The 12,751-nt window shown below is 45.1% G+C and overlaps 1 protein-coding gene and 1 pseudogene across 1 annotated transcript; one reads left to right on the top strand and one right to left on the bottom strand.

The window, feature by feature from the left end:
- Positions 1–2,363: 2,363 nt before the first annotated feature.
- On the top strand, positions 2,364–4,249 carry LOC139446200 (uncharacterized; annotated as a pseudogene).
- Positions 4,250–10,040: 5,791 nt separating this feature from the next.
- On the bottom strand, positions 10,041–11,791 carry LOC139446396 (uncharacterized protein DR_0269-like). Its single transcript, XM_071227726.1, has 2 exons — positions 11,487–11,791; positions 10,041–10,290 (listed from the first exon to the last, which is right to left on the bottom strand). The coding sequence occupies exons 1-2, from the start codon at positions 11,789–11,791 to the stop codon at positions 10,041–10,043; spliced, it is 555 nt and encodes a 184-aa protein (XP_071083827.1).
- Positions 11,792–12,751: the final 960 nt, after the last annotated feature.

Here is a 12,751-nt window from a genome sequence, read left to right as displayed (position 1 = left end):
ATTTACATAAGAAATGTATGTCCTTGTTTCCGAGACCAACACCGCAGTACTCTTGCCATGCCACGGGGGCATGTAAACAAACCAGACAATCAAATGATGAACTAGAAATCCAGTATCATGATGGTGCATTTACTTTCTTTGTTGAAACCAAGAATGTATGGTAATTTTGAATTAGATATACCCTAGCTATATCACATGTAGCTGGAGACACCTGTGGCAGTGTTCAATGTTAGTTGCACAAGTCCCAAGAGGTCTGTGGTCGTTCACAATGTGCAAGACCTATTGTTCATATCAGGTTTCTCATGTTAATCTGACATTAGGTTTCACAAATAGTCTCAATACGTTAACAAGGCTTTACAGAGGAATTATTAAACTGTTCCATTGAGGACAATGCTAAACTACCTCAGAATTTCTATCTGTTTTTTTCTCTTATCTTCTTCCTCCGACTTTACTACCTATCCTCTCTTATGACACATGACCCTCATTTCCCAACATTTCCACAATAGTTCCTTTCACCTTGGCTACTCCCATGTCATCAATTCACGACCAGTTTCTACCTCCAGTTTCGGTCCCTTGCAGTACAACTCCTCTCTCCTACTCTAATGTCCCAATTTCCACACCAGCCCCGACCTACGTTCTCCAATAAAACTTCCCTTACCCTGTCCTAATCCTATATAACTTCCATTTCCCCATTCGTCATGCCTTAATCCTGCCTCTATCATCCAACCCTTCCCCTGTCTCTTTCGCTCATGTCCTTTGTTTCCCTCCACTTTTCTTTTCTTTTTCTTCCTCTCTCCTGCTCCCATGTCTCCTATTTCTCAACCAGCTCCTGCTTTCCCCACTTGCTCCTACTTCCATCCAACCACTGTACTTCCCTCAACCCCTCCGTGACGTACCTTCCCCGTTATGTTTCCCAACCTGCACCTACGTCAGGCCTTCCACCGCTCGTCCCTTCTCTACAAATACTCCCATGTTCCCCTTTCCCCCCATCTGCTCCTACGTCCATCTCACCAGTTACATCCCTTACTGTCTCCTCCGATGTCCTCCATTTCCCCACCAGGTCCTATCCCCGTCTTAACAGTGTGCTTCCCTTCACCTCTCCTCCTTCAATGATCTCCAGTTCCCAACTTTCCCCTTCCTCCGACCTACCAGTGTACTTTCCTTCACCTCTCCACCTCCGATGTCCTCCATTTGCCAACCTGCCCCTACTCCCGTCCTAACAATGTACTTCACTTCACCTTTCCTTCTCCAATGTCCTCCATTTCCCCACCTGCCCCTACCTCCGACCCACCAATGTACTTCCCTTCACCTCTCAACCTCCAATGTCCTCAATTTCCCGACCTGCCCCTACCTCCGACCCACCAATGTGCTTCCCTTCATCTCTCCTCCATGTCCCAACCTGCCCCTAGCCCCGGCCCACGAGTGTACTTCATTCACCTCTCCTCCTCCAATGTCCCCCATTTCACAACCTGCCCCTACTCCCGTCCTAACAATGTACTTCCCTTCACCTCTCCTCCTCCAGTGTCCCCCATTTCACAACCTGCCCCTACTCCCGTCCTAACAATGTACTTCCATTCACCTCTCCTCCTCCATTTCCCCGTCTGCCTCTACCTCCGCCCTACCAATGTACCCCCCACCCCCCCTTTCATCTGTCCTCCTCTAATAATCCCCATTTCCCCACCTGCCCCTACCTCCGCCCTACCAATGGACTTCCCTTTACCACTCCTCCTCCATTTCCTTCTCACTTTGAAAACTCCTGTTGAGCAACTGTGCCTTGGCGCAATTTTTATTTCTGTACTAACCATTGTAGCCAGGGGAAGGTTAAAGAATTATGTTACAGTGACATAATTGGCTTCCCTTCTATTGAATTATTTTGCATAAGATAAGGATTTCCGGGTGACTCCTGTTTGAGTCCTGTAGTAGCCATTGTGGCACTTCCAATCTTGAACGCACCCTAAATCTGAGAGAAAATAATATGTTCATGTAATTTGTTTATTAATTACTATATAGAATGGTAATGAAGTGCCTAAATCTTAACAGATGTAGTGTCGGTGTATTTTATTTAACATTGTAAAGGGGTCACAGGTGGCCCACAAGTAACTCACTCACTCACTCTCATTGCAAACATGAAGTATTTTTTAATGATTCATTCAAGCGATCATAAAATCCTCATTCAAACACGGTAACTTCTGTCAAGTAGCAAACTCTACTAGAGTAGCTTCCCTTGGAATGACCTTCGCATTTAACAACGTTTATTCTCCATCTTCAACCTTATATAGATGGCTACCAAGTGTTGATGTAGATCTATCTTTATTCACAATGTAAGGCAGACGCAAGTGCCGAGTTATGCATAAAGTCGACGCATGCGTGGTTTTACCTAGAGTAGCGGCGTCATGACAACAGCTAGCCTTTCCTGTGTGTCAGCCATTTTGAGAGATATCACTGGAAGTGTTTACAGTTTTATCGTGCAAAATACGACTCTAAAAGTGTGTACGACTTGAAGAGGTGGAGAAAACTATGAATCCCACTACGACAGGTATTTGAAATTTGTATTTTGCCCAGTGACAAAGCAACATGTGATTGTTTTAATGTGTTTACAATGAAAACAATGAAACGCTGATGTTTCCGGACCGCATATTCAATTTTCATTGTCTGTTTGAAGGTCTTCTATTACAGAATTGCACAATAACCAATTTACATTTTCGGAATTGGAATTTCCAGTGTGTTATATTGTAGAGTTTTCCAATAACTTTAGATGGTGATTGGTAACCTGAACATTTTAGGGAATTTTAGTTGTACTGTCACAAAAAGTGAACATGATACACAACATTTTCGGACTTCGTGGAATTCCTGCAGACACTCTGAACTTGATTCAAAAGACATAAATCTAATGAACAGTTAGATATTGGTTTTCACTATTAACGAAATGACGAATTATCTTGTAGTTGTAGGCAGTTTAAGAAACTATTCACTGTTACAGTGCCTGTGACCCGCTTGCTCACCGGGCTGCCAACAGTGGTGTTGGGAGATGGGACCAGATGTCTGATAGATAACAACACTATCTGGATACCAGCTGGTAATCCTGTTAACCTCTCCCTTGATGCTGGTTACTTACAGCCAAGACTCCTTCAGCCTGGAGGTCAGTCATCTGTGACTGGTACCCCCTTGCCTTCTGCAGTCCAGCCACCATCTTGCAGTAGAAGTAGGGAGATGATGCCTGTCTGCCAGCTGCCTGTCAGCCTGCCCAGTTCAGTGCTAGACCTGGAGCTGATGAGACCAGAGGTATGCAGGAGTATTCTTGTTTTTTTGATGATTTATAAAACGTAACCCAAAAAAAAAATAATACTTGCTTTTATAGTACAGATATACTTCCACTGTACTTACGTAATCATGAAATATAAAAATTGACTGTATCGCCCATTAGGCCTTCTCCTGTGTTCTGCCCCAACTTGACCCACCCAGTCCAGTTCCTCATCCCCAGTCTATAGCCCATGTTGAAACTCCTCCCATGCCTTCAACAAGCAGCCCAGAACCCAATGTCCATCAAAAGCAGAAACTCGAGCTCAAGCCCTGCAAACGCAAGCCCCGCACGTTCAGGCCAAAACCTCAGCCAAAGCCTCGCATTCTGAAGGAGAAAATGGGCAAGCATCAGCCAGAGAGCAAGCCCTACTTTGTGCCTCGGCCTCTTGGAGCTCAGCACATCAAAACCCAGAGCAGACCCCTGGGGAACCGTATCACCAAGTCTGTGTGTAGAAATAGTATCATTAAGGCTTCACCTAAGATTAGTTTTGCTGAACAGTTGTTGTCTGCTGGTGGTGCATACTTAAAGCCAAAGTCTGTCTTGCCCAGTACAGGTTGCAAGATATCCCCCGTCCCTGTTAAGAATTTAAAGGATAAGGTTGTTTCAGCATCAGAGAGTCCTAAGTCAGGTGGTGTCACTGCTGCAACATTAAGTGTAAATTCTGCCAAGTCAGTGGACAGATGTGAGCCAAACTCTGATGATGAATATGATGTGGAATATCTGTATCTTACCAAACTCATTTTAAGGAAAAAGAAGAAACCCACATCTGAGCCCAGCAAGGAGTCCCTGCCCTCACGCAAGAGAAAGTGCCCAGATGACAACAGCGAGGTGCCCCGAGCTGTGAAGCAGGCGAGACTGGAGGAGCCCCAGGACACCCTTGAGGACCTGGAAGCTCTCCTGGCTGAGTACAGCTCCAGTCTCTCACGTGGCACCAGGGACTTTTTCTAAACACTGTAAGGGCAGGGAACAGGTAGGTATAGATTGCTGTATAGTTAGGTTGATGTTTATACATGATTTTCATGTCTTTAGCTAACAGTCATTGTTTTTGCAGTACTTTGTACTGTTGTGCTCTACACTACCATCTACTATGCTACACTTCTGTACTGTGTACTATCCTACACTACTCTAGTATGTACTGTACTACCTTACACTACCATGTACTGGCCTAATCTACACTACCATGTAATGTGATACACTACTCGAGTCTACAATGTACTTTCATATACTACTCTAAAGCTTTTGCTTGTGACCCCGAAGACCTTGGTTCGAATCCTGACATGTATACAGTGTCTGAAGCCCATTTCTGGTTGTCGCCCGCCGTGATATTGCTGGAATATTGCTAAAAGCTCTGGAAAACCATACACATTCACTCACTCACTCACTCACTCATTCCTACTCTACCGTGCACTGTCATTCTCTTCTTTACTTTGTACTGTCCTTAAACCACCCAACCATGTACAGACGTACTCTGCCCTCTTCAGTACTATCCTATTCTATCCAACACAATTTTACTGTCATACACTACTACCCTACTCTATACTTCCCTTATCTATCCTACTATCTCTCCTGTCTGGATACTCTCCAACACTGCACTGTATTGGCCTACACTAACCTACTCTCTACTGACCTACACTATCCTCTCAATTACTGTCCAACACTACCCTACTGTGTACTGCGAAACTTATATATGCACTCTCCAGTCATTCACTATCCTAACTGCCCTACACTTGCCTAAGTACAGTCCTACACTACACTACTATCATACTCAATCATTATTTGTGCTTTCCTTCAAATCTGTACTTTGTTATTTTCTTCTTCTCCACATTCTCTGCTATCCTGTTCTTCCCTTTAAACATTTCTCAGTACCAACCCTTGCTACTCCACCCTGTACTGTCCCATTTTTTTCTACTATCTACTATCTTAGCGATGTCTCTCTACTTTGTTACTCTTTGGTATTTTATTCTGTCTACTATCTTACTCTTGTCTCTTCTATCCTACTCTCTCTCTCCTGTCTTGTACTATTTGCTATCTTAATTTTCTTCTCTCCACTATCCTACTCTTTCCTGCCTTGTACTATCTAATATCTTATTGTTGTCTCTCCTATCCTACTCTCCCCTGCCTTGTACTGTCTGTTATTTATTTATATCTCTACGATCATCCTCTGTCCTTCCTTCTACTACATACTATCTTAATATCCTCTCAACTATCCCATTTCCACAACCTTCGTACTATCTACGATCTACTTTCTACCTCAACTATCCTACTCTCTCCTGTCATGTGCTGTCTGATATCTAATTTTATTCTTTCTACTACCATGACTATCATCCTCTTTCCTTCCTAGTACTACCTACTATTGTAAAGTCTTCTCTACTATCCCATTCTTTCCACCTTTTTACTATCTATCATCTACTATCTACCTCTACTATCCTTCTCTTCCTGTTTTGTACGATGTACTGTCTTACTGTTCTACTCTGTACTATCCTAGTCTCTCCAGCGTTGTGTTTTGCACCATCTATATGTTTCCCCTACTATCCTACTCTTACTTGTACTAGCTATTATCTTAGTGTTCCCTCTACTAAACTACAGTTTCCTGTCTTGTATTATCTCTTATCTTCATGTTGTCTCGACTATCCTACTATTTCCTGTTTTTTCACCGTGAACCATCTATATATTCGCTCTGCTACTAAGTAATGAAAAATGTACAGTGGAAACATGTCACTGTACAGTTTTGTGTATGTGAAGTGTGGAAAGGGACGGCTGTGAGGGGAGGTTGGAGGCCGTTTATTTAGTATGTAACTGAAAAACATGTGCTTGTTTCTAACTTATGTCTACAGTGGTTTCATAATAAAATATCAATTTGCAGTCTAAGTAGTAGTTATGTTTTATTTTAACAATTGAAGTTGAATTGTGTGGTTTGTTAAAGTAGAGGAACAATTTGAGTGAAAGTACATTGCTAATCATCGCAGAAGGTTTCTCAGTAACCAATTATAGATAGTTAACAGCATAGTCTTGGTGATTTCACTCAGTGTGTATGACTGTTGTAAATGAACAAGGTTGTAAATTGTCATGAAGTATCAGCATGTATCTTCAACAAAAAGCCACCATTATATTCTGTGATTTTAACCCTCAGTGTTGCACAAACAATGCTTGATGAGAGCAATTTAACTTGAACCATAAATTGCAACAATATTAATGTCACATTTGTGATTCTTGAGTAATATCAGTGTTCACAGCTGATGCAAGTAAATTGAATTGATATTTCACATACGATGCATGGCCAAGTAAGCTCATTAGCTTAGAGCCAAATCTATTATAGAATTGTCAGTCCTTGCAAGAAAAGAAAGACGAAATATCATTTTCAACATTGCAATATGGGCATCAGCATACCAAAAGGGGGTTGGCAGACTCTTGAAACCAACAAATATATGACTTAGAGATGTTTATGTAAAATGCTTTTACTCCCGGAAATATCAAATTTTAATATAACTTAGATTATTTGTCATATACTTTGCACCAGATATTAAGAGAACATGTGGGCAGTTTCTTTTATTACTGTGTCTGACATTGAGTTAAACGTTTACGTCACACTGGCAATATTGCCACAATATAGTGACAAGAGACAACATACAATATGTCCACTGAGACGGAAGTTTGATATTTTCTCATTCAAAAGCTCAGAAATGCTTTAGTTTGACTGTCAAGGTGAGAATGGATTCCTCTGATGGGATTAAAACAAATGTGGAACATACTTGGTAAGATGTGAGTGAGTACCTGTATCATTTTCCAAACCAACAGACCTGATACATCGGTATTATACTTCTATAGCCTCAGTTGATTCTCTGAATTCAGCAATACACACATGGAACATGTTATGGTAAACAAACCAATGGGTGAGTGATTGAAGAAATGGATAATCTTACAGCTGTATTGTGGTGGCATGTAAGGTATTTCAGTCTCGACAAGACAAACTACGATGACACACCACGAACCAGGTCACAGCTGGTCCTCCATCAAGTAATATTCATATCCCGCAGCTGATTTGACCCATACGTTGGTAAGATGTGAGTGAGTACCTGTATCATTTTCCAAACCAATAGACAGATACAGCGGTATTATACTTTTATAGCCTGAGTTGTTTCTCTGAATTCAGCAACACACACGTGGAACATATGGTAAACAAACCAATGGGTGAGTGATTGAAGTAGTTCGTAATCTTACAGCTGTATAGTGGCGGCATGTAAGGTATTTCAGTCTGGACCAGACAAACCATGATGACATACAACGAACCAGGTCACAGCTGGTCCTCCATCATATAATATTCATAGCCAGGAGCTGATTTGACCTTGACACTCCTAAGACAAGAATGGGTGACAGGTAAAGGTTTTCTAAAATGGAAACCAAAAGGTGTTACTCTCATGAGCACTGATCATAAGTTGATATGATATGCATGTCACAGCTGGTCTTCCATAGATCACTTTTCACAACTAGCTGCCATTGTCACTAACATATTCTAAAAACAAGCGTGGATGAATGGTACATGTTTCATGATCTGGACACAAAAGGTGGGTCAGTCTGATGAGCACTGATGACACATGCATTGATATAGCAAGTATATATACGAATTAGATTCAATTGCTCGTGAAGGCAAAATAGCCATGGAAATCTTTTTGAATAAAAATCAGTCATGACACCAGGTGTTGACAAAAGTGGTAAGCATTTCCTGATCTACAGGTTGTATAAGAAATTATGCAGCAGTACTCCTGCCATGCCACGGGGCATGTAAACAAACCAGACAATCAAATGATGAACCATAAAATCAAGTCCCCTTGCTATATCACACATATATGGAGACACGTGTGGCAGTGTTCAACGTTAGTTGTACAAGTCCCGAAAGATTACAATGTGCCAGACCTAGTTCATATCAGGTTTCTCTTGTTTATCCGACATTAATTTTCACAAATGGCCTCAACAACTAAGCAAGCATTAACAAAGGAATTATTGCACTATTCCATTGAGGACAATGCTAAACTACCTCTGAATTTCAGTTTCAGTATATTTTTTCTCTTACCTTCGTCCCCCCACTATAATTCTCATCCTCTCTCATCACCCATGACCCTTATTTCCCACCTCTTTCCTTCCACAATCGTTCTCTTCACCTCAGCTACTCCCATCAAATTCACGACCAATTTCTACCTCCCTCCTCCCATTAGGGACCGACCATTTGATATTCTTGGGGACCTGGGTTTTAATCGCAAAAATGTATATTGTCCCCGAAAAATTATTGAAAAAAAATAACGAACTATTCTTACCTTCCCTTCTTCTGCTTCCACGTCCCCCCTTTCTGAACCAGCTCCTAGTTTCCCTCCTTGCTCATACCTCAATCCCACTACTGTACCATATGTTCCCGAGTATATTTTTAGGTAAAACGTTTGCATGTGTTTGTGACGGGTGTCGCTGGTGGGATACACTCACCCTTCTACGAACACCTCCATCCCCGTCTTCTCCCCCTGTCGTCCCAACATCTCCCTCCCTATTACCCTCCTCCAAACTTCCTACTTCTCCCTTCATCCTCCCTGCTTCCCTTCTATAGTCCAGAATTCTCCATCAGTCTCATCTCTTTACTTCTCCCTCCCTGCTTCTCATCCAAATTCCCATCATCCTCGCTATTTCCCATTCTATAGTCCTGACATCTCCATCACTCCTTTCCTCTCCAGATTCCATACTGCGCTTCCATATCCAGTATTCCCCAAGACAACCCCCTCTACGTATCCCATCCCCTATCCTCCCTACATTCCCCTTCATCCTCCAAATTTTACCACGATCCTCTCTACTTCTCTCTGATACACCCCTCAATCCTCCAGAAACTTCCACCCATCTTTCCAAAAATCTCCCTCCATCCTCCCTACTTCACCCTTCATCCTCCCTATTTCCCCCTCCATCCTCCCAACTTCCCCATACATCCTCCCAACTTCCCCCTTCATATTCTCAATTTCTCAAAACCATGCTAACTTCTTCCTTCATCCTCACAACTTCCCTCTCTTTTATCCACTGTACTCCTTGCATCCGTCCTACTTCTTCCCTCTCCATGCTCCCTACTTTCCTCTCCACCCTCCCAACTTCCCCCTCCATGCTCCCTACTTTCTCCTCCACCCTCCCTACTTCCCTCTCCATCCTCCATACTTCTCACTCCATCCTCCGGAGTTCACCCTCCATGCACCTACTTATCTCTCCACCCCTTCTACCTCTCTCTTCATCTTCCATACTTCTACCTCATTCAACCGTAGTTCTCCCTCCATGCTCCCTACTTTCCATTCCATCCTCCCTACTTCTCCCTCTATCCTCCGTAGTTCCCCTTCCATACTCCCTACTTCCCTCTCCATCCTCGAAACTTCTCCCTCCATCCTCCTCAGTTCCCCCTCCATACTCCCTATTTCGTTCTCCACCCTCCCTACTTCCCTTTCAATCCTCAAAAGTTCACCCTCAATCATCCATACTTCTCCCTCCATGCTCCCTACCTCCCTCTCCATCGTCCATACTTCTCCCTTCACCCTCCATAGTTACCCCTCCATGCTCCCTACTTCCCTCTCCATCGTCCATACTTCTCCCTTCATCCTCCGTAGTTACCCCTCCATGCTCCCTACTTCCCTCTCCATCGTCCATACTTCTCCCCTCAACCTCCGTAGTTACCCCTCCATACTCCCTACTTCCCTCTCCACCCTCCCTACTTCCTTTCCATCCTCTATACTTCACCCTCCACCTTCCATAGTTCCCTCTCCATGCTCCCTACTTCCCTCTCCATCCTCCCTACTTCCCTCTCCATCCCCCTACTTACCTTTCCATCCCCTATACTTCCCTCTCCATACTCCTTCTCCAACCTCTGTAGTCCCCCCTCCAAGCTCCCTACTTCCTCCGCAGTTCCCCCTCCATACTCCCTACTCCCTCTTCCTTCTCGCTGCATCCCTCTCCATCCTCCATCCTTCTCCCTCCATCTTCCGTAGTTCACCCTTCATGCTCCTACTTCCCTCTCCACCCTCTCTTCTCCCCTTTCCATCCTCTATACTCCACCCTCCATCCTTAATACTTCTCCGTCCCTAGTTCCCTCTTCAAGCCCCCTAATTCCCTCATCACCCTACCTGCTTTCCTCTCCATCCTCCATACTTCTCCCTCTATCCTTCGTATGTCCCCTTCCAGGCTCCCTACTTCCCCCTCCATGCTCCCTACTTCCCTCTCCATACTCCTTACTCCCCCCTCCACCCTCCATACTTCCCTTTCCATCCTCTATACTTCACCCTCCAGCCTCACTACTTCCCTCTCCATCCTCTATACTTCCTTCTTTACCCTCCATACTTCTCCCTCCATCCTCCGTACTTCCCCTCCATACTCTCTACTTCCCCCTCCATCCTCCCTACTTCTCTCTCCATCCTCTATACTTCCCCCTTCACCCTCCGTAGTTCCCCCTCCAAAGTCCCTACTTCCCTCTCCATCCTCAAAATCTCTCCATCCATCCACCTCAATTCCCCCTCCCTACTCCCTACTTCCCTTGCCACCCTCTATACTTCACCATCAGTCGTCAATACTTCCCCTTCCATCCTCGAGAGAGCTCCCTTTCCATCCCATATACTTCCCTCTCCAAACTCCATACTTCTCCCTCTATCCTCTGTAGTTGGGACTCCATACTCCCTTCTTCCCTCTCCACCCCCTACTTACCTTTCCATCCCCTATACTTCCTTCTCCATACTCCTCCTCAAACCTCTGTAGTCCCCCCTCCATGTTCCCTACTTTCTCCGCAGTTCTCCCTCCATCCTCCGTACTTCCCCCTCCATACTCGTTACTTCCCCCTCCATCCTCGCTACTTACCTTTCCATCCTCTATGCTTCCCCTCCACCCTCTGTAGTTCCCTCTCCATACTCCCTACTTCCCTCTCCATCCTCAAAATCTCTCCCTCCATCCACCTCAATTCCCCCTCCCTACTCCCTACTTCCCTTTCCACCCTCTATACTTCCCTCTCCATACTCCTCCTCCAACCTCTGTAGTCCCCACTCCATGCTCCCTACTTCCTCCGCAGTTCCCCCTCCATGCTTCCTACTCCCTCCATAGTTCCCTCTCCATGCTTCCTACTGCCCTCTTCACCCTCACAAATTCCCTCTCTATCCTCTATACTTCTCCCTCCATCCTCCGTACTTACCCCTCCATACTCCCTACTTCCCTCTCCACCCTTCCTACTTCCCTTCCATCCTCTATACTCCAGCCTCCATCCTCCATACTCCTTCCTCCGTCCATAGTTCCCTCTTCAAGCCCCCTATTTCTCTTTTCACCCTCCCTGCTTCCCTCTCCATTCTCAATACTTCTCCATCTATCTTTGGTATGTCCCCCTCCATACTCCCTACTTCTCCCTCCACCCTCCATACTTCCCTTTCCATCCTCTTTACTTCGACATCCACCCTCACTACTTCCCTCTCCTTCCTCTATACTTCCCTCTCTATCCTCCATACTTCTCCCTCCATCCTCCGTACTTCCCCTCCATACTCTCTACTTACCCCTCCATCCTCCCCACTTCCCTTTCTATCCTCTATACTTCTCCCTCCATCCTCCGAAGTTCCCCCTCCATACTCCCTACTTTCCTCTCCATCGTCCATACTTCTCCCTTCATCCTCCGTAGTTCACCCTCCATACTCCCTACTTCCCTTTCCATCCTCTATACTCCACCCTCCATCCTCCATACTTCTCCCTCCGACCATAGTTCCTTCTTCAAGTCCCCTACTTCCCTCTTCACCCTCCAGCCTTCTCTTTCCATCCTCCATACTTCTCCCTCTATCTTTCGTATGTCCCCCTCCAGGCTCCCACCTTCCCTCCCCACAGTCCGTAGTTCCCTCTCCATGCTCCCTACTTCCCTTTCCACCCTCCCTACATCCCTTTCCATCCTCTATAATCCCCCGTAATTCCCCCTTTATACTCCCTACTTCCGTCTCCATGTTCCCTACTTCCCCCTCCACCCTCCCTACTTCCCTCTCCATCCTCCATACTTCTCCCTCAATCCTCCGTAGTTCTCACTTCATACTTCATACTTCCATCTCCACCCGCCCAACTTCCCTCTCCATCCTCCATACTTCTCCCTCCATCCTCCTCAGTTCCCCCTCCATACTCCCTATTTCCCTCTCCATCCTCCCTACTTTTCCTCAATCTTTCGTATGTCCCCCTCCAGGCAGCCTACTTCCTTTTTCACCCTCCCTACTTTCCTCTCCATCCTCCGTAGTTCCCCCTCCATCCTCCCTACTTCCCTTTTCACTCTCCCTCCTTCCCTCTCCATCCTCCCTACTTTTCCTCAATCTTTCGTATGTCCCCCTCCAGGCAGCCTACTTCCTTTTCCACCCGCCCTACTTCCCTCTCCATCCTCTGCAGTTCCCCCTCCATGCTCCCTACTCCCTCCATACTCCCCCCTCCATACTCCCT

This window comes from Haliotis cracherodii, unplaced genomic scaffold (assembly GCF_022045235.1).
Source record: "Haliotis cracherodii isolate W230 unplaced genomic scaffold, xgHalCrac1.p SCAF_6, whole genome shotgun sequence".
In the NCBI taxonomy this organism is placed as follows: domain Eukaryota; kingdom Metazoa; phylum Mollusca; class Gastropoda; order Lepetellida; family Haliotidae; genus Haliotis; species Haliotis cracherodii.
The sequence above is the reverse complement of the archived record's forward strand: the minus strand, read 5'-3'. Positions and strand labels throughout refer to the sequence as shown.